The sequence below is a fragment of the Lemur catta genome, chromosome 19 (genome assembly GCF_020740605.2).
Source record: "Lemur catta isolate mLemCat1 chromosome 19, mLemCat1.pri, whole genome shotgun sequence".
Taxonomy (NCBI): Eukaryota; Metazoa; Chordata; class Mammalia; order Primates; family Lemuridae; genus Lemur; species Lemur catta.
In genome coordinates, this window is record NC_059146.1 from 19312106 (window position 1) to 19333535 (window position 21430).

Consider the following 21430-nt stretch of genomic DNA (forward strand, 5'->3'; position numbering starts at 1 on the left):
CCCCACTACATCCGCCGGCCCGCCCCGCGCCGGCCCTGAGCGCTCCCCGGGCCGCCGCCGAGCCCCGCCCCCGCCGAGCCCGCCCCGCCCCCGACTCGCCGCCCCGCCGAGCCCGCCCAACCCCGTCCCTTCCCAACCCGCCTACCGGCTCCCGCTCCGCCCCCGACGCACGCCCCAGCCCCTGCAGAGCCCACCCCGCCCTCGGTTCACACCCACGGCCCACCCCCGAGCCCCGCCCCCGGCCCGGCCACAGCGCGCAGCCTGCGCCGCCGGAAGTGGGCGTGCCCTGAGCGCAATGCCCGCCGGGAAACGTAGTCCCTAGCATGGAACTCAGGCTGCCCAGCGCGGGTCCTCTCCCCGATCCGTACCAGTCGCTCCCGGTCCCAGCTGGACCGCAGCCGCCCCCTGGGCCTGGCTGGAAACACAGGCCGCGCAGAGATATAGAACCACGTCCCAAAGGCTTCTGGGAGTCGGAACTGGATTCGGAGCGCGCACCTGTAGCGGCTGGACGGACGGGGGAGGGGCTTATAGAGGGGACGGGGCCTCAGGGCAGGAAAAATGGACGCGGGAACGCGAGCACGAGTCTTAGCGGGAGCCAGAGGCACTGAGGTCCTAGCGGTTTGCTTCTTGCGGTGGCGTCACGGCCGATAGGCAGTGTCGCGGAGGGGAAGTGCCACACTGAGAATTCTAGAGCCCAGAGGGTGATTCTGAGGGGGATGCGTGTGGGGTGGGAGGAGGGAGGTGGTTGTGGGATTGGTTTGGGGACCCTGGCTACCCGCGCCTCCCCATCCTCCAGACCGCTATTCCCTACGTATATGTAGGTGCTGGGTCTGAATAGCCTTCCGTCAGACTTTAGGCCGGGCTGGCTCTTTTATGTCATTCACTTGTCATGGCCTCAGAGAGGGCTGACCAGCGTCCCAGTTAAAAATACCACCCCTTGTCACCTGTTAAAATCGCCTTCCTAACGGGAATCATGAATAACGTAACTTGAGTTAGCTGATGTTTTTATTTTTATGCATGTTTGGGGCCAGTCTGTCCCAGGGGCCTTATCAGAGAAGTTGAGAGCTTTGCCCCTGGAGCAGAGGGCTTTGTTACGTCAGTGAATGACCTAACAACAGCACAGACAGATCACACCGGGACCCCAGATGTCCTGACTCTTGAATTAGTGTTCCCAGGGCTCATGGCCCCAGTGATGGAATCAAGATTTCTATCTCTGAATTCAAGGGTGACTCAATTCACAAGCTGCAGGAAGCACAAGGTCAGCATTTCCCCTCGAAGCGTTTCAATCTCATAGAAAAGGATCATTTCAGAGTCGGATTGACCTCGCCACTTAGTAGCTGTGGCAGACACTGCTAGTTGCCTCTTCAATATCTACTGTGCACTCCTTCCACACTAATAGAACACTGATGTTCTTCAGGTGGCCATCCACCCAGATTAAAATGCTGTCCTCACCAGTCCCCCTTGCAAGAAACAGTGGGTCCTAATCAAGGAGATGTAAATACAAATTGCTGGGAGGATTGGTGGATGGGTGGAGAGAGACTAAGCTGGCGTGTACCTTTGTCCTATGGCCCATTTCACACAACCTTCTTCCTGCTTGGAGGTGACACAGGATGTCAGAAGGTAAAGCAGCCATTTTGACACCATGAGGATTAGTTATGCTAAAGATAGCCCAAGAGAAAAAAAGAAGAAAGAAATGAATAAATTGTGTTAGGAATGAAAAAGCAGACATAATCACAGAGTAGAGATTTTTAAAATCTTAAAATACTATCACCGTTATGTCAATATATTTTAAAACATATGCAGTGGCTTACAGTAAAGAAAATTTACTAAAACTGCCTGAAGAATATGAAATCATTAAATAAATTCTGAGGCTTTTCCATGAACACCAAGCAATAGATAATCCTCACCCTATAAAACGATACTAGAGAATGAAAAAAAACTAGTTAACCGTGATACCAAAATTGGACAAGGACAGTAGGGAAAGGATTTAAGCCAATCTTCAATGACAACAAGTCAAATCCAGCAATACCTATAAAAATATGTCAAGTCAAAGGAAGGCATGTCAGAATACTCTCATGGGCAAATAGCAGAAATCATTGATTTCTAGCCTAAATAACAAATGCATTCGTAACTGGAAGTTCAGATGCAAGATAAGCTCCAGGCTTCTCAATGTCAATCAGAGACTGAAATTCTTTTCATCTCTGTGCTGTCATTCCCAGCAATGGACACATCCCTCATGGTCACACAATAGTGGTTAACTAGATATGGCAGAGCAGGCAAATTATCCCTAGTATCCATTCTCATCTCCCTTTTAATAGACTCCTCTCCTCATGAGGAAGGGCACATAGCTGCCCAGTTAGACTACATTTTCCAGGATCCTTTGCAACTAGGTAGGTCATGTGACTAATTTCTTCCTAAAACATGGAATGTGATCAGAAGTGGTGTTAGCAACTTTAATGTCCCTTTTTTAAAAGCAAAACAGTTGACTGCCATGTTCTCTTTTTCTATCCTCTCATGATCTGTAATGTGGAGACATCATCCTAAGTGGATGGAGAAATGGCATAGAAGGAACCTGTGTCCTGTGATGACATCATGGAGTAGAGCTGCCTTCTTGCTGTGACCTACCTACCTACCCACCTGTGGGCTGTTACCTGAGAAAACAATGAAATTCCATCTTATGTCAGTATTGACAGTTTTGAGAGTGATGACAGTATTTTTTGTCTCTTTCTTATACCAGCATGGCCCATATCCTATTACAGGGGGTTTTATGCGTCCATGTTCATATATAGCAGAGAAGAGATAGAAGCACACTGAAGAATTATGAAGAAAAATTTTTTTATATACCTAAATTTTAAAAAGCTACAAGAATCACTTCATTATAAAGTTTGGCTGCAGCAAGAAGTTGAAAAATAAAATATCTCACCTTAACCACCACACTGTGCTTTTTTTTCAAAACCAAAAATTATAGTTCTTTAAAAAAAATACCACCAACAAAAAGATAGTCTCCCTGCTGAATCATTTACATTAAACTGATACAATGGTGAATTGATTGAACTATCAGTCTTCACATTTACCATTGTTTTATATGTTTAAAACATGTTTTATTAATTTTAAAGAAATCCAGTATAAAGAGTTATGTGTAGGCAAAAAGATCTATAGCACAAAGAAAGGATATATTTTTGGATTTCAGATATTTAACAAACAGAATGTACAATATAATGACATTTGATTTGGGAACTAATATTTAGTCCAATGAATTTAGTTATTCAGGCAATCTGATTAAAAATATGAATTTTCTATAGAATCATGATTTATGATTTCATATTTTCCTTCTGAGGGGGATTTTATGTTTTATGTCTTTAGGGTTTTAACCATATCATGATTGTGTCAACATAGGCACAACCCCACAACCCCACCCCTAGACCAGTAACAATCACTCGGTAAAAGCCTTGTTCTGATTGGCATAGACCAAGTGACAGTTTACTACTGTCACTGGGCATTGGGTCAATTTGGTTTTATCATTTGAGGATGGAAAATATGCTTGAGCCCAAGCTGAGTTTTGTTAGGAAAGACAAAGAGAAAATTGGAGGCCAGACAGGCAACCAACAGCACACACATCCAAGAATATATCACAGGAGTACCGGGGCGGGAAGTCTATTAATATAATGCACCACCATTAATAAATAAAGGGTAAAAAAACTCTCTGAATTATGACTATAGATGAGGAAAAAGCATCTGATAAAATCGAATACACATCTGTGATTTAAAAAAAGAGGAACGTTAAAAGAAAACAATCCAGAATAAGTGGGATTATAATAGTCCAGAATAAGAATAATCCAGAATGCCACACTGGCCCCACTCACTTCCCCATCCCCACCTCTTTTCAATGGAAAAGGCCCAGTGGGACCCACCTTCCTCAAAATGATTTCTTTTACTGAAAAAAAATGCACTTAGAGGGATGGTAACCAAGTCAGACTTTGTGAGTAACCCCACACTGTCAAGTCTAAGTGTTACCTTAGAAGAAAACCATGGCTTCTTTCTTTTGTTGTTCACCCTTTAAGCAAGAATTGGACTAACCAAGGAAGAAGAGGGTCTGCCACACACAGAGTGGGGCACCCTGAGTAGGATGGTTATGCTCAGTTGTTCTATACTGGCTGGTACTGGCACACTGCAGCATCTACAAAGATAGGGAGTCTTCCCTCCAGATAAACCTCTATGTTTTCATGGGTTGTGAAGGAAGGGAGTGCCTACCAGTTAATCTGGGCTGTGGTGCAAAGGGCTCTGCCATGGACTCGAGTACAAAGATCCAGTTTAGTTTGTAGGACTGAGAGCAGACTTTTTATGGCATCTGTGGAAAGCCCAACAGAGGAGTCTCATTCAAGGCCCATGTTTCTCCTTTTGAGAGACATTTCTCAATTTGCCTCTAGCCTATGTTGGAGATTCAGAACCAGACCACAGAATCTGACCTAGCTGCTACAGATCCACTTAGCTAGAAAGTGTCCCAACATAAGGTGGAAGAAATACATCTGGGTCCAGGCAACTGTAGGCTCTGAGGGTGCACCTCATTCTGCCAGTGCCTACCACCATACACTGCTGTCATTCCCTTAACCAACAATTGACCTCAAAAAGTCCCCAGGACTTGGAAGTCTTTCTGATCCAATGATGTAACAAGATTGTAACTGTTTGTCTTACGTTGTATTTAAGAAGGGTCATATCTACTCCTTACTGTTGGGGAGTACAAGGAATAACAACTTCACTATGCTATAGGTTCAGCAGTACAAATCAGGAATAGAACCTAGCAGGAACTTGAGTCAGGTCAGGTCTATGGAGCAGAGCAGCAGAAACTTATATATCATCTTTAAGCTGTGGCCAAAGGATGATATACTCAACTCCCTCCTGCATCTCAAGGAGTATGCAATTTGATTAAAACGAACCATGCACTCACAACTAGCAACACACACAAAAGTTCATGAAATAGCATGAAAATACCCCTTCCCCCTAAAGCAGCCCAGGGAAGTGTGTGATCATGGTTTCTACTTGCAAACAAAAATAAATGATACAAATGTTTTTGAAAATTTATAAACTTTATGTGGTTGTAACTATGTGATCATATTCCATAGTTATGAAAATTACATTTTGATTCATAAACTGAAAGACATCTTTGCATATATAGAGATCCACCTCTTTTTCAGGAAACTACATAGTAATTTACTGATTTTCCATAACTTATCAATTTACTAGTTTTAGACATTTAAACTGTTCCAAATTTTTCACAATTTTATAACAGATATGCTGATGCATCTATGTTTCTGTACTTGTGCTTTTTGAGAAGATAAATTCCTAGATGCAGAATTGTGACAAAGGGTGATTACATTAAAAATGCTGACAAGTAACACCCTGTGGCCTTCTAAAATGGCTTTCCTCTAGTTTACACTCTCAATATATGAAAACATGGTTTCTAACATCTGCAACAATACTGGATGTTATCCAAATTTAACATTCTCATTAAGTTTTTGCTAGTTTGTGTTCACAGTAGTGAGGACTTTTAAAATTATCTCATTAGTGAGGTTGAGAACCTCCTCTATTTTATTTTACTATTTTAATTTCTTCATCCAAGAGTTGCTTTGTTGATATGCTTTGCCAGACTGTATATCTTATCTTTGCTGCTTTTCAACAGCATTTTTTGTAAGAGCTGTTATCTGTTGTACTGTATGTTCAAAATATCTCTCTGCTTATCATACACCTTTTAATTTTGCACACAGTATCTTATACCATGAAAAAGGTTTAAATCATTCATGTGGTCCTACCTGTTTTTCTCTCTCCATGGATTCTGAAATGCGTCTTGCCTTCCAAAGCCTTCCTGAGCCTAAGGGCAGAGTAATAGTCTACCTTCTCCTCTACCATCTTACTTTTGTTTCCTACTATGTTTTTAATCTGTATAGAAGGAACTTTCATTCTGTGTGGAACTGATTTCCAGTTGGATAACTACCAAAGACCATTTAAATAACCCATCAAAAATATCATTTTTGTAATACACTAAACTCATAGCTATATTCATTTTCAAAAATTTCCTTGTGATGCTTACCTAATTGACACTCTACTTTTGAGAACAAACCTGTCAATGTAAAAATAACCTACAAGAATTTTGACTGAAATAAAGTGTAGACACCTTTGCAATATTGAAACATCTATCTAGGAACATGCTATGGATCTCTACTTATTCAGAGCCTCTGTTCTCCATTAGCAGAGGCTAACAATTTCTTTTCCACATATAAACTACAAGTAAATTTATCTATACTGTCATTTTTCCTCTTGGTTTGATATCAGAGTAGACTTAGCCCAGTGAAAGAAGTGGAATGTTTTAAATTTTCCTTTTTCTTTTTTTTTTTTTTTTTTTGAGACAGAGTCTCACTTTGTTGCCTGGCCTAGAGTGCCATGGCCAGCAACCTCTAACTCCTGGGCTCAAGCAATCCTACTGCCTCAACCTCCCGAGTAGCTGGAACTACAGGCATGTGCCACCATGCCTGGCTAATTTTTTTTTCTATATATTTTTAGTTGTCCAGCTAATTTCTTTCTTTTTTTTTTTTTTTGAAGTAAAGACAAGGTCTCACTCTTGCTCAGGCTGGTCTCAAACCCCTGAGCTCAAACAATCCGCCTGCCTCTGCCTCCCAGAGTGCTAGGATTACAGGTATGAGCCACTGTGCCCAGCCTAAATCTTTTTTCCATACTCCAGAACAGCTTAAATTAGTGGATCCTTGAAAGGTTAGAATTAATGTGTGAACCCATATCTTGAAATAGGGCTAGATTATTCAAGTTCTGTATTTCTTCAGTTAAAGATTAGTTTGTTTGTTTTTTTGCCTTGACTAAATATGGTCTTACATAAATTCTCCCAAGTAAATTCTAAATCTTTTGTTCCAGTGTCGTCCAGAGCTCTAGCTACTTCCTAAAACATGTTCTGTGTATCAGGTCACCAACAAGAGAACACAGCCTCAGAGTCATAGGAGAGCCACTACATTGTTTTTTTAATGATATTAAGTGTTGAACATACACACAGGCTAATCATCATCCACCTTAAGATACTGTTTCATTTCCAGAATTATGATCACCTAATATACTGCTTTCCAGACTTCACTGTTTAAAAAAAATAATTTAAGTCAACTCTGAAGAATACTGATATAACATTTACCAAGCATTTAGTATGGATCAGTCATTTTGCTCCGTATTTTATGTGCATCAAGCATTTTAACAAGAGTTTTAAGAAAGCGACATAATTACCTTTTCACTGTTGAAAGGTCACTGTGGCTGTAATGTGAAGAATGAACTTGAAGGGAACAAAAGAGGATGCACGAGAACAATTTTAGAGGATCAAAACAGTTTAGGTGAAATGACTGTGTTCTGAACTAGGGCATGGAAAGAAATGAATTCCAAAACTACTTAGCAGAAATAGCCACAGGGCATGGTGACATAGCAGGTGAGGAAAAGATGGATGCCAGAGATGAACTCTATGATGATGAGCAAGGTGTGCATTTTGTCTGAAGACGCTTCCACATTCCTTACATTTTAAAGATCTCTCTGCAGTATGAATTCTCCTGTTTAAAGTATCCCGTCTGAGGCCTAGGCAGGTGGATTGCATGAGCTCAAGAGTTTGAAATCAGCCTGAGCAAGAGCAAGACCCCAACTCTACAAAAAATAGAAAAATTAGCTGGGCATGGTAGCATGCACCTGTAGTCTCAGCTACTCAGGAGGCTAAGCCAGAGAATCACTGGAGCCCAGGAGCTTGAGGCTGCAGTGAGCTGTGATAAAGTATGCAGTCTGGCGAAGGTTTTTCTATATTCCTTACATTCATATGGTTTTTATTCAGAATGGGTTCTCTGATGAAGTAAGGAATGGCTAAAGACTCTGCCACATGCAGTACATTCTTAACATTCATCTCTAGCATGACTTCTTTGATGATAAATAAGGGATAACTTTCTTCTGAATGCCTTTCCACATTCAAAACATTGATAGGGCTTTTGGCCAGTGTGAAGTCTTTGATGCTGAGTGCGGGATGAACTGTCACTGAAAGCCTTACCACATTCAGTACATTTATAGGGTTTCTCTCCAGTATGAACTCTTTGATGTTGAATAAGGTTGGAAGTCTGGCTAAAGGCTTTCCCACATTCACTACACTCATAAGGTTTCTCTCCTGTATGAGTTTTCTGATGTTGGGCAAGGTGTGACTTCTGTTTGAAAGCTTTTCCACATTCCTGACAGTCATAAGGCTTTTCTCCAGTATGAATTCTCTGATGTGTAGCCAGCTGTGAACTGATTCTAAAAGCTTTTCCACATTCTTTACATTCATAAGGTTTTTCGCCAGTATGAATTCTTAAATGACTAGCAAGGTGTATATTCTGCCTAAAGGCTTTCCCACATTCCTTACATTCATAAGGTTTCTCTCCAGAATGTACCCTTTGATGTTGAGTGAGTGACCCATGATGGCTAAAGTCTTTCCCACAAACATCACATTCATAAGGTTTCTCTCCTGTGTGAATTCTCTGATGTACAGTACGGGATGAACCAGAGCTGAAGGTTTTTCCACACACATTACATTTATAGGGTTTCTCCCCAGTATGAATTCTCCTATGCAGAATAAGTCCTATGTGAACGCTGAAGGCCTTTCCACAATCACTGCAATTAAAAGGCTTCTCTCCAGTATGGTAACTCCTCCAGTGACGAATAAGAGATAAGTTATACCTAAAGTCTTTCCCACACTCAATACATTCATAGGGTCTTTTGCCAGTGTGGCATCTCTGATGTCGAGCAAAAGATGAGCCATCACTGAAGGCTTTGCCACATTCCTTACATTCATAGGGTTTCTCTCCAGTATGAATTCTCTGATGCTGAGCAAGATGTGCAGGCTGTCTGAAGGCTTTTCTACATTCCTTACATTTATATGGTTTTTCTCCAGTATGAATTCTTCGATGTTGAATAAGATGCTCACTTTGTTTGAAGGATTTCCTACATTCTTTACATTCAAAGAGTTTCTCCCCAGTATGTGTTCTATGATGTTGAGCGAGGTGTGGCCTCTGCTTGAAGGCTTTTCCACATTCTTTACATTCATATGGTTTTTCTCCAGTATGAATTCTATGATGAACAGCAAGGGATGAGCTGTGAGTGAAGGTTTTGTCACATTCATTACATTTAAAAAGTTTCTTTGATACATAGACCTTCTTGTGTGTTATTACCATAGAATTTTTAGAGAAGCTTTTTTTTTCTAACTTGTGATTATAAACACTCTCATCTACATTGTCCAGATGCACAAGTTTCCCAAATTTGGTGTATTTGTGGTCTGTTTTCTTAGTGAGGGTTTTTTTATGAGTGATTGTTTCTGTCCTGCTAAATGTCTCTTGATTTCCCATCTGTCTCTCAAAAAGGTCTTCCCATTTCCAATTTTCTCCAAAAGTGGAACACTCAAGTCCATAGCTTGTAATTCTCTCTATGAATGCATCATTGTACATGAACTGCTTCAGAGATGATTCTTGTGTCTCATATATAGATTGCCAATCTGAAAGATATCAAAAAAGCAAATGTTTCCTTTATCATGAGCTATAACAAAGGAGATAAAGTGAAAAAGGTAATTCAAAAATATTTAATGAATCTCACAAAATGTACCACGTACAGACATGGAAAACATGTAAGGAGACTCCAGAGAATGAGAACTCATGAAGGAATATGGCAAGGTGGTTAAGAAAACTAAATGTAGGACAATGAGGTCCTGGAAAAGTGGTGGAAATGAATATATTTTATACCTTAGGAAAAAGGTGATATTAAGAAAGGACAAAGAAGAAAGTGTTTTCCTTTCCTATCTTATCCATAGAAAATTATCAACTAAAATATCAGGTCCCTTAGACAGGGGTCGTCACAAAGGATAAAGAAATAATAGAAAATAGAGAATGAGGTTAGGGAAGTAGGAAGCAGCTGACCAGGTAAAGGCTGACAGAGTCTGGATTTTTCCTACTTTCAACAAGAAAGGAAGAGTTCAGGGTACATTATGATTTGTAAGCAGCAGCTAACTAGGGAGTTAAGAAAAGATTTAAGAAACAGAGAAGCTTAAATAAGTCTGTATGGCAAAGGGAAAGGGGATGGTCAGGAGGTGACTAAGCAAGTTATTGAAGAAGAGAACCAAACAGAAGAGAAGACATGTGAGGGGCCTACGCCAAGTTTAGTCTTCTCCTCAGGTCTGTAAGGCTTAAGAAGAGTTTCTGAAAATCTTAAGTGATCACCTTTGACAATGGCTAAGCCACAATGTCAAAAGGATTCCCCTATCTGGCTTTCCCACACTCACCTGAGAACGGACTTCTTGTCATCTCACTCTTCATCTCCCAAGGTTCTTTCCCCTTCTCCAATAAGGAGATCACATATGGCTTAGAAATGCAAAGGCCTGCATAGAAAAAGACATAAAAATTGGCCATGTTTTGGTTTATTTCAGAACTATAAGGTAGTTCCTTAGTTCTGATGGAATGATATTTCAGAATGACTAGATAAGAGATAGAGCATGTTTAAAGGACAGATAACATAAAACTGTGAAACAGTCTAGTGGGACTGAAAATCAATTCTATAAAATTTAAACTATTTTCTAAGAGGCTTGAGGGCAGAAATTTAGCATTTTCTGAGGATTATCAGATAGTAGCAAATGAGGTATTTTAAAAGGCCCCTAGAAACATAGTTTGGACTTTAACTGCCTGCTTTAAAAAAAAAAAATCAATACTCTTCAGAGGGAAATCACAGAATCCAGAGGTTCTATAACGATTTATTTACAGTGTCCATGATAAAATCCAAAGTTACTAGATATAAGAAGAGAAAAAACTGAAATCATACTCAGAAGAAAATGCAATTAACGGACACCCACCCTACTATAACACAGTTGTTAGAATTAACAGACATGGATTTTAAAACAGCTATTACAACAATGCTCAAGAACGCAAAGGAAAATATGCTTCTAATGAATGCAGAAACAGGAAATCTCAGAAGAGAAACAAACTATAAGAAGAACCAAACGGAAATTCTAGAATTAAAAAATATAGTATCTGAAATTTAAAAATTCACTAGATGGGCTTAACAAAATATTGAAGATAATGATAGTCAGTGAACTTGAATACAAGTCAATAGAAATGATCCAATCCAAGAAACAGAAAACAGATCCTTAGTTACTTAGGGCACAATATCAAAGGATCTAACATAGGTGTAACTGAAGTCCCAAAATAGAAGAGAGCAGATAAAAAATTTCAAGAAATAATGGCTGAAAATTTCCTAAAATAGGTTTAAGATATAAATTTTAGTTTCAAGAAGCTCAGTGAACCACAAGCATGATAAACAGGGTCTCTAGAGAATAGAAAGCTAGTCTAGCCAATGAAGTCGCCCCAGGGTTTAGAAGAAAGGACTATTTAGTTTCACTAAGAGTGAGCATCTGAAGACATTTACATAGTTTGCGTTTCTCTGGTTTACTTATCACAAGTTAATAAAAAAGGTATAGACTTTAAAAAGGATACTCTGAATGTATAATAATCTAGCTATATTCTTGATAAACACTGTTACTGCTTAGTGGTAAAAATAATTTTGCAAGACAGAGAGAACAAGGAAGCACAGGAGACTGAGGAGATTCACATCGTGTCCTGTGTTCCCAATTACCTTAAGGGCACACCCAAAGAATATGATATACATCAAATTCACTGACTCCAAATCTGAAACTCTCTCCAATACCTAAATATCCACCTTGTTTCCCAGATTCCATTCTGACCTATACAAAAATAAAAGCAGTTTTCATAATAAATAAAGAAGTAAAGGTTCCTTAAGGATAGATTCTAAATTATGCAGGGGGGAAAAAGAATCTCACCCAGTGATACCAGGCTCTGATAATTCTCCAACATCATACTCCTATATAAGTGCTTCTGAGCAGGGTTCATCCATTGCCATTCCTCCTGGGAAAAGTCTATTGCTACATCCTTAAATGTCACTAAGTCCTGAAATGACAAAAATACATTCTTAACCAACCAATACTCATGTCCACAGATGACTCCAAGTTGAAGTGCAAAGTTCTCTCTACTTTATGTGAGAAATAGCCCAGAGAAGAAAGAAAAATATTAAAATCCAACTCAAAATGAAACTTATTAAAGTGTTAAACTGCATTATATACAATGGTGGCAATCCACTCTCAGCATGGGGAAAAATGGGTAGGTGGCCACAGGCCAGGAAACAAGGGCTTCAAGGAAGGACATATGCCTGTGGTTGAATTTTCAAAACCATAACAAAAAGAATACCTAAATTGACATTTTTCAAATGTGATCCTAGTTTTTTGAGGGAGGGGGCAAAGAGGAAGGGTAATGAACTGATGTGGCTAAGTTTTTTTTCTTAAACAAAAATATATTTAGAATTCTTATGCTCTGCCATTTAAAAGTGGTATGCCCAACTCGAATCAGCTGTGAAGCAGGAGATCACCCAGTGTAAGAGTGCAACACACCCAGTTTGTATATTCAGTTTGAGTTCAAGTTAAAATAAGTTGTCCCATGGTATCCAAGGGGTATTGCTTCCAGGATATCCCATGGCCCATGAATACCAAAATCCACAGATGCTCAAGTCCAGCTGTGGGCCCTCTGGTATCTGTGGGTTCCGCACCTGGCGAATACTCTATTTTAGACCCATGGTTGGTTGAACCTGCACTTGGGGAACAAAATGAAATTATAAAGTTGGAGAACAAAATGAAATTAAAAAGTTATAACTTCTAAATGTCCAGTTACAATCACCAGAAGGTTGTGAGGAATTTAAAAAATTACAGGCATTTTTCATCTTCAGGTTTACTTTCATTAAAAATAAGTATCTTCTTAATCTCAGTGCATGATTTGCAAAGTAACCCAAATTTTAACTATATAAAGACAAAGCTATGAACATGACATTTTAATTAGTAGTAATCTTTATATCATGCCTTTGTTCTAAAGATTACTGTTTAAAAACAAATTTATAAAAATATTCAATATATGGAACTTTAGAAGATATTAACACCTTTAGAAAAATGTTTTTCATATAAAAGTATTACAGGATTATCTAAGGTTCTCTGTGAACTACTGCTTTTCCTGAATTCTAGTTTTTACCAACTAGTTACCTGAACTAACCATGAGAATCATCATTTCAAATATCCTTATAAAATTAAATGATGCTGGGTACAGGGGCTCACACCTATAATTCTAGCACTCTGCTTTTGATCCTGCTCCTCATGGTTAATAATTTGGCATGTATACTACCAGATTTTCACCAATATTTATATGGATAATTGTATAAGTATGTATAAATATCCAGTGATTTTTTAATTGACCCTATAATCAATGAAGTAAATTGCAATTAATAACATTTGAAGAGCCTGTTATTATTATTTTTTCTTTTTCTCAGAAGAAAAGCATTTATTACAAGCTATCGGTAACTTATGGGATTTCCAGGAGGACTAAGGAACCAGGTTTGGATGGTCCAAAATCAGAAGAAAAGCCCAATTATATAAAGATGATTTTCTTCAAAATCAAATGGTAGTCCGAGTGGATTGAGCGAGCTGAGTGGTTGTGTGGTCACATCTTGGAAACCAGTAGTACTTGCAGCATGGCTGACCAATTGACTGAAGAGCAGACTGCAGAATTCAAAGAAGCTTTTTCACTATTTGACAAGGATGGTGGTGGAACCATAACAACAAAGGAATTGGGAACTATAACAAGGTCTCTTGGGCAGACTCCCACAGCAGCAGAGTTACAGGACATGATTAATGAAGTAGATGCTGATGGTAACGGCACAATTGATTTCCCTGAATTTCTGACCATGATGACAAGAAAAATGAAAGACACAGACAGCAAAGAAGAAATTAGAGAAGCATTCCATGTGTTTGATAAGGATGGCAATGGCTCTATTAGTGCAGGAGAGTTTCACCATGTGATGACAAACGTGGGAGAGAAGCTAACAAAGAGGTAGATGAAGTGAGCAGGGAAGCAGATATTGATGGTGATGTTCAAGTAAACTATGAAGAGTTTGTACAAATGATGACAGCAAAGTGAAGACACTGTACAGAATGTGTTACATTTCTTGTACAAAATTGTTTATTTGTCTTTTCTTTGTAACTTATCAGTAAAAGGTTTCTCCCTACTGTCAAAAAAATATGCATGTATAGTAATTAGGACTTCATTCCTCCATGTTTTCTTCCCTTATGTTACTGTCATTGTCCTGAAACCTCATTTTAGAAAATTGATCAAGTAACATGTTGCATGTGGCTTCCTCTGAATATATCTAAGCCCTTCTGCACATCTAAACTTAGAGGGAAGTGGTCAAATGAGGGAACATCTGGGTTATACCTTTTTTAAAGTAGTTTTCTTTAGGAACTGTCAGCATGTTGCTGTTGAAGTGTGGAGTTTTAATTCTGCGTGGATTATGGGCAGTCAACAATATGTACTTAAAAGTTGCACTACTGCAAAAGGAGTATATTATCCAGGTACTCTTACACTATTTTTTTGTACTGCTGGTCCTGTACCACAAGCATTTTCTTTTATTGTTACTTGATTTTTAAACTTTGTTAAGCCAATTTAAGAAAATCTGCTTACGGCAAAATTTGCCTCAAATCCATTCCAAGTTGTGTATTTGTTTTCCAGTTAAAACATTACAATTTGCAGGGGAGGGGAAGAAAAAAAAAAGAAAAAAAATACAATTCAAAAACAAGATTCAAATGGTCTGGCCCTCTGGATCTCTCTGAAGTTACCTACTATTTTTTTCCCATTTGCTCTGTCCTTGCTCTTCTTGAGCACAGTAAAGACCCACTGCCTGCAACCTGTTTCTTCCACTACCCATACACTTGCTTATTTTCTTTAGGTCTCTGCTCAAAAGTCTCAGAGACTTTCCATGACCACTCTAGAAACAATGAAATCTAGACTTTCCCTTACTCAGGACCCCCTCTCCCACTTACCTCAGTTTATCTTCATCTGTTGCACTTTATCTGAAGTACACTAATCAATTAATTGATGTCTATTTCCCCCCTCTAGCATGTAAATTCTACAAGGGCAGGGCCTTTGTTTTATTCACTGCCACATCCCCAGAATCTAGGAGGAACACCTGGCACATACAAGGCCCTCAAAAAGTATTTGCTAAAAAAAAAAAAATTCACTTTAAAATAATCAGTGGAGTTTTAGAAAATTGGCTACTTCTAACATATGCATGGAAAAGTAAACTTATAAGAATAGTCCAGAGAATTCTGGAAAACATGACTAATAGGACATTTTCCTACCATTCACCATAGGTATTTTCCCTTCCACATTATAAAATAAGGTGTCCAAACAGAAGGCAAAGATATTTCCCAAAAGATGATTTCTACCGTGGATTATTACCAAAGTCTCCCATGTGAGATGATATCCAGCAGGATTTTATTCAGGGTTCACAAGCAGGAGTAGATTGATAAAACTGTCACCACTAACTAGTTGAGACCTTTTGAGGAAGGACATTATCAGGAGAAACAGCAATAAATGCTAATTTAGAGTGTTTACAGTAATCTGACAAAGATGGTCCTGGTAAACATCTCAGGCTTTTGGTTGAGACCCCAAAGGCCTACACTCTAAGATTAATGGTGAAGCAGAAATGATCCAGCCTTCCAGGACTGAGGCCTAGCATCAAATCATATCAACTGATTTGGTTAAGATTAAAATTTGTTCCTAATATAGTTGTCTGCCTAAAGCAAGAGTAAATCCTCTCCACTTTGGAGAAAGGGCTCATTCTAGGACTAGGGCAGGAAATATACAGAATAAGCCTAGATATATAGTGTCAGAAAGTAAGGAAGTGCTAAAAACAATAAACAAAACTCACAATGATGAGGTATGTCAGTGGGACACAGGAGCCACTGAAAGAGCTATCAATGGCCAAAGCTGAAACAATAAGCAACAAAATAGAGTGGTATTGGATTATAACCCAAAGTATAAAATAAATATTCATGAGTACATACTTATACAAATAAATGACTAAACAAATAAATGAGGAAAATAGGCAAATATCTCATACAAAATTCCAAATGATTTATGTAGATACTTTGACCTCAAGGAGGTAGAACATAACTTCCCACTCCTTAGGTGTGGGCTATGCATATGACTTCATAATGAGTACAGTATGGAAAAGTCAGGTAGGGGGAAGTAAACTTAACAGTGGAGAAACCCAATAAACACTACCTCAAGTTTAATCAAGTTAACCTTGATTAAGATCAACAATAATAAGTCATGTTGATAGAATGTACCTTTTGATCTCATGTGATAAAAAACGAATTTTACCTCTGTCATCTTCCTCCCCAAACCACATTACCCTAGTATGATCACAAAAAAAAATCAGATTTGAGAGATGTTCTACAAAATACCTGAGCACTCCTCAAAGCTAACAAGATCATCAAAAAGGAAAGTATGAGAAACTTTCACAGCTAAAAGGAGCCTTAGGAAATATAACTAGTAAATGTAATCTGGTATCCTGGATAGGATCCTGGAACAGAAAAAGGACATTAGATAAAAACTAAGAAAATCTAAACGAAGCATGGACTTTAATTACTAGTAATATATCAAGATTGGCTCATTAATTTTAAAAAATGCACCATAATAATGTAAGCTATAACTAGGGAATGCTGGGTGTGGTATGAGATTTCTCTGTACTTTCGTTGCAATTTTTCTATAAAGCTAAAACTATTCTAAAAAAATAATTTTTAAGAATTTTTACAAAGTAAACCCATTCAAGCAGAAGACAAAGCTCTAAATTATCTCTAAAATTTTTAAGAATATAGAGTCCAGCACTGAATCTAAAAATAATGAGACACATAAGACAAAATCAAGAGGAAAATAATGAGAAAACAGAAAGAAACACACAGGAGATCCAGACAATGGAATTATCCAACAAGGATGTCAAAATAATTAATGTTTTTAAGGAACTAAAAGGAAAAATGTTAAATTAAGGCAGAAAATGGTAAACTACATTAAACAATTATAAATCTTAGAACTAAGCATGCAATAATGAAAGAAGTCAATGTGATTAACAGGTTAGAGAGTTGAAGAATCAGAGCATGCATGACATATAATACAGTGTAAAAAAGATCTACCATTTATATAATTGTAATCCTAGGAGAGGAAACCTTCAGAACTAATATTTGAAAAGAGAGTGGTTGAAAATTCTCTAAAACTGATGAAAGACACCAAGCTATGCTGAACACTATTTTATTACTGTTTTTGTTTTAAATCAAAGTTCAAAGTCTGACAGTGTATGTGCATTTTGGGTAGCAGGGTTGTTAATGGACTACATCTTTCTCATCTACAATAGGTTACTAGATAATATCTAAAACTAAAATAATCAAGAGATAATGTTTCAAACATATTCACGAGTATGAGTTAAATATCAAAACTAAAGACAGTAAGTAGTAATATTGTAGTGATCCCCAACTTATTCCTATAGGACAAATGAGGGGGAAAACTCATTCTGTTGTGTTAATTAATGTGACTTCAGATACAATTTCAATGACAACATCATGCACACAAACTCTAAGAGTTCTGTATCTTTGGAAAATTATGTTAGATAATTCATAATATGGTCCTAATGCTGAGGAAGACACAGATGCCCCAAAACCACATAAATATTTTTGAATCTCATCAACTCTGACAGTGGGGGAGGAAAAACAGTGTTTTAAAATTAATTTAATGTTTAACATCAAGACCCTTGTGAAAAAAAATTAAAATTAAACTAGTGTGAATTTCAATATTAATACTTAATTTAATTACATGTTTCAAAAGTGAACATTTGACTCTCATGTATGTCATGCAAGCATGTTTTCCACTTGGAAAAAAATTTCAGGGGTAATTTCGCTCTGGGAAAATTAAGGGGTCCTTTTGTATTCAGAGTTCCTTGTACTCATGCAAATATGATATATTTTTAAATTAGAAGATTAAAAATAGAAATTCAAGTACAACTGAATGTAGTCCAGAAACAGAACAAAACATACACGGGAATTTAGTGCATGATATAGGTGGTATTACAAATTAGTGACAATGAGACAAATTATTCAAGTAATGCCATTGTGTCAACGAGATAGGGAGCTAGAAAAAGAATAAACCCCTACCTCGCCTATCACAATAGGTTATATATTCAATGTGATAATTTAATGTAAATTAAATACAAAAATGTAATAGAATTTAATCCCACTTGTCATGGAAAACCATAAAAATCAACTCTAAATTTACCAGAAACTTAACTGTGAAGGGTAAAACAAACCCTTTGGAAAAACAGGACCTAGGGATAGGCAAAGATTTCTCAAACAGGGCACAAAAAACATTAACTGTGAGGGGGAAAGAAAGTATATATACACACAAAGACATAGCACAGGTCTGAATGACATATAAGCTGACAATCTCTTAAGAGAAGAACTGGAAGGCAAGAGTAAAATTTTATGTCTTTTGAGTTTTGTACTATGTGCATACATCACCTATTTACATTTATAAAATTTGCAAAAATAAAGTAGAATTAAGATTTTTTTTCAGGCGAACAAATGAGGTTAGAAATTCATGCCCAAAATGTAAAAAAAACTTTTAAGAATTTAAGGATATAATTAGAGATTTGGACAAAAATTCAATCAAAATAATAATTCCTAATGTACTAATGTATAGGAGCCATTGGATGCACAGAAACCAGCTCACTGGTACTGAGATATCCATATATATATTCCATATAATATAAAGCAAATCTTTTCACAAGGGTCAACACTAAATTTAAAATGTGCATAAGGTGGGAAGAGGGGGCTCAGATGGGCCTCCATGACTCATCATACTCGGACATTACCTATTAGGTAGTCAGAGTTAAGAACAGTGTCCTCCTTCAGGAGAAGTGGGAACCAGGCTGTTGGACAAGACTGTTAATAAGGGAATTTTTAAAAGAAAAGAAGCATTACCAAGTTCGAAACAGCAAGAATGCCTCTCATGGAAGAGCAAAGAAATGTCAACTAACCTGGGGCATGGCTTTCACTAGCTCAACACTCATTTTTGCCTTCTCTTCCTGGTCTCTCTCTTGGACAACAGTAGTGTCCTGGAAGGGCAAGGCTGGAGGAAGAAAAAAGATAGTAAGAGATGAGGCCTTCACTGTACTCCCAGAATCACCAACCTAAAAAATAGTCTTCTCCTTCTTCCTCCCAGCTTTCTTTTGTTCCAGACTCACATAACTGGGTGATTATGGGCAATAAATCTATGGCCATCAAAGGAATATAGTAGACAACTGTTTTTCTTATGCTTAAAGTCCTAAATTTAATCTTTTTCCAAAAGCTGCCTTCCCATTCTTTGTCTCATTAAGAATAAAAATAAGACATGTATTAGGTATTCTGCATAGATTATATTCTCACTTTATTTTTAAAATAATTCTATGAAGTAGTTATTTCCTCTGTTTTATAGGTAGAGGTGGACTCATTCTCTTCCTGGGTCTCTGCTTCATGCTTTGACAGTCTACAGTTCAAAAATCTGATTCCTAAGTGCCACCAGAAGCCAAGATTATCCTCTTTCTCCACCCAAATTCCCAGGGCCTTTACTTCCTCAACCTAGAAGGATGAAAACTTGAGCACTCCATTCTGCCACCTTCACTCTCACCTCAGCCCCTTGGTTAATGCTCTCCTTTGTCACCCAGAATTGAGGGTATCTCCTGCTCCAGTTAGGAGCTAGTCACCCCAGCTCACGCTTTTAACTGAAACCCATGGCCTGGGGGCAGGAAATTCTATTCCAGAACTCCACGTTGTTCTGTTAACCAACCAACTACAAATCAGGGTTCCCCAAAACCCCTCCTTCAGTTCAGTTTGCTAGTTCAGCTCACAGAGCTCAGAGAAACATGTTTACCAGCTTATCATAAAGGATACTACAAAGGATACAAATGAAGAGATCATGGGAAAAGGTTATGTGGCAGAGGCTCACCCTACAGGAACTTCCATGAGTTCAGTTCTCCGGGAAGTTCACCAAAACCGATCCTTTTGAGTTTTTATGGAAGCCTGGATCCTTTCCTCTCCTGGGAGCTTGAAGGTGGGGCAAACAGTACCAACCCTCTAATCCTGCCTTGGTCTTTCCAGTGAGCGGCCCCCACCTGGACTCTACCTAGGGGCTCACACTCATTGGTCTCACACAGCAACACACCCTGGTCTCACACTCTGAACTCTCACAGTTCATTCTGTCTCTCTCTCACATATACACACACCCAGGCCTCTCACACTGACTGATCTTTCACACGATCATTAGCATACAAAAAGACATTTACTACATCAGAGATTTTAGAGGGATTTTAGAAGCTGGATGCCAGGAAACTGGGATGAAGACCAAATATCTATATTTCACAGTATCAAACACACAACTTTCTCCCGTACTTGATTGTCTCCCTCTCTCACACACTCACACCAACATATCCTGGTTTCACTCTCACTCACACAATCCAGTCTCTGTCTCTCTCACAGACACACTGGCCTCCCAGGGAGCCTAACACACTGGTGTTTCGCACATTTGTCACTCTCACTGGTCTCACACTGTGGTCTGTCTCCGCTCACACAGCCTGGTCTCACGCTCTGAACTCTGACAGTTCAGTCTGTCTCTCCCTCGCACACACCCAAGCCTCTCACACTGACCGCTCTTTCACATACAGGCTCGCCCGCTTCTCGCCGTTGCCTGTCTCTCTCTCTCTCTCTCTCACACGCCCGACTCACAGGTCAGTCTGTCTCACGCCCACACTCGCTAGCCGGCTGGCCCGCGCAGCCTCACACCCATCCCTCGCGCGCAGCCCGCCCCGGCCGCCCGTCCCGCGCCGCGGCCTCGCGCGCCCGCCCCGCGGACCTCTGGGAAATGTAGTCGGCCGGGGACCGCGGACGCGGCTGGGGCTGCCTGTCCGGGTCCGAGCCGCCTGCTTCGCCCCTCCCGCCTCGCCTCCTCTGCCTGCGCCGCCCGGGTCCTCCAGCTGGGACTCCTAGACCACCCAGAATAACTCACCGGCCTCGCCCGGAAGCCAAACGCTCTCATACGAAGGGCTTCGGGAGTCGACGCTGGAACTCTCAGTGCGCAGGCGCAGGCCTCCCTCGAGGCGTCCAACGCGAGGGGCGGGGACGGCGCCTGGCTTAGCGTTGAGGGGCAGATCCTCAGCCTTGTCCGAAAGAGGGCGAGTCAGAGCGTGTGCGCCTGCGCGGTACTTGGTTTCGGGTGCGGGGCGTGGCCCAGGGTTTCTGGCCCGGAAGAGAGGGAGTGTGCGCAGGCGCGTAGATCAGCTGTCCGGCTTCCCTCGCTTGGACACCAGTAGCGTCCCTAGTTACCGGGTCCTTGCGCCCCAGAGAGAGACGCGCAGGGGCTGAGCCTCTGGTGTGCTCTCCGTGTGCCTTTGTGACGCGCTACGTTCATGTGACCGCGGTGTC

At 39.6% G+C, this 21430-nt stretch overlaps 1 protein-coding gene and 1 pseudogene across 2 annotated transcripts; one reads left to right on the forward strand and one right to left on the reverse strand.

Annotated features, from left to right (window-relative positions):
* Positions 1-7726: 7726 nt before the first annotated feature.
* Positions 7727-20812, reverse strand: ZNF471 (zinc finger protein 471). The gene is made up of 5 exons (XM_045532541.1): positions 19959-20812; positions 19012-19103; positions 11873-11999; positions 10325-10420; positions 7727-9544 (listed from the first exon to the last, which is right to left on the reverse strand). Exons 2-5 carry the CDS (start codon positions 19042-19044, stop codon positions 7920-7922), a joined length of 1881 nt encoding a protein of 626 aa, XP_045388497.1. The 5' UTR covers positions 19045-19103; positions 19959-20812; the 3' UTR covers positions 7727-7919.
* Positions 13552-14121, forward strand: LOC123624594 (annotated as a pseudogene). Its single transcript, XR_006730170.1, has one exon. The product of XR_006730170.1 is annotated as a calmodulin-1-like (transcript).
* Positions 20813-21430: the final 618 nt, after the last annotated feature.

Bases quoted from the DNA above. Each gene is read 5' to 3' on its own strand.
- ZNF471 (XM_045532541.1), bottom strand. From the start codon at position 19,044: ATGAGTGTTGAGCTAGTGAAAGCCATGCCCCAG. The intron at 12,000-19,011 runs GTTAGTTGACAT...TTGTCATTTCAG, and splicing joins TAGTGAAAGCCATGCCCCAG to GACTTAGTGACATTTAAGGA. The intron at 9,545-10,324 runs GTGAGTGTGGGA...GATATCTTTCAG, and splicing joins GACAAGAAGTCCGTTCTCAG to ATTGGCAATCTATATATGAG.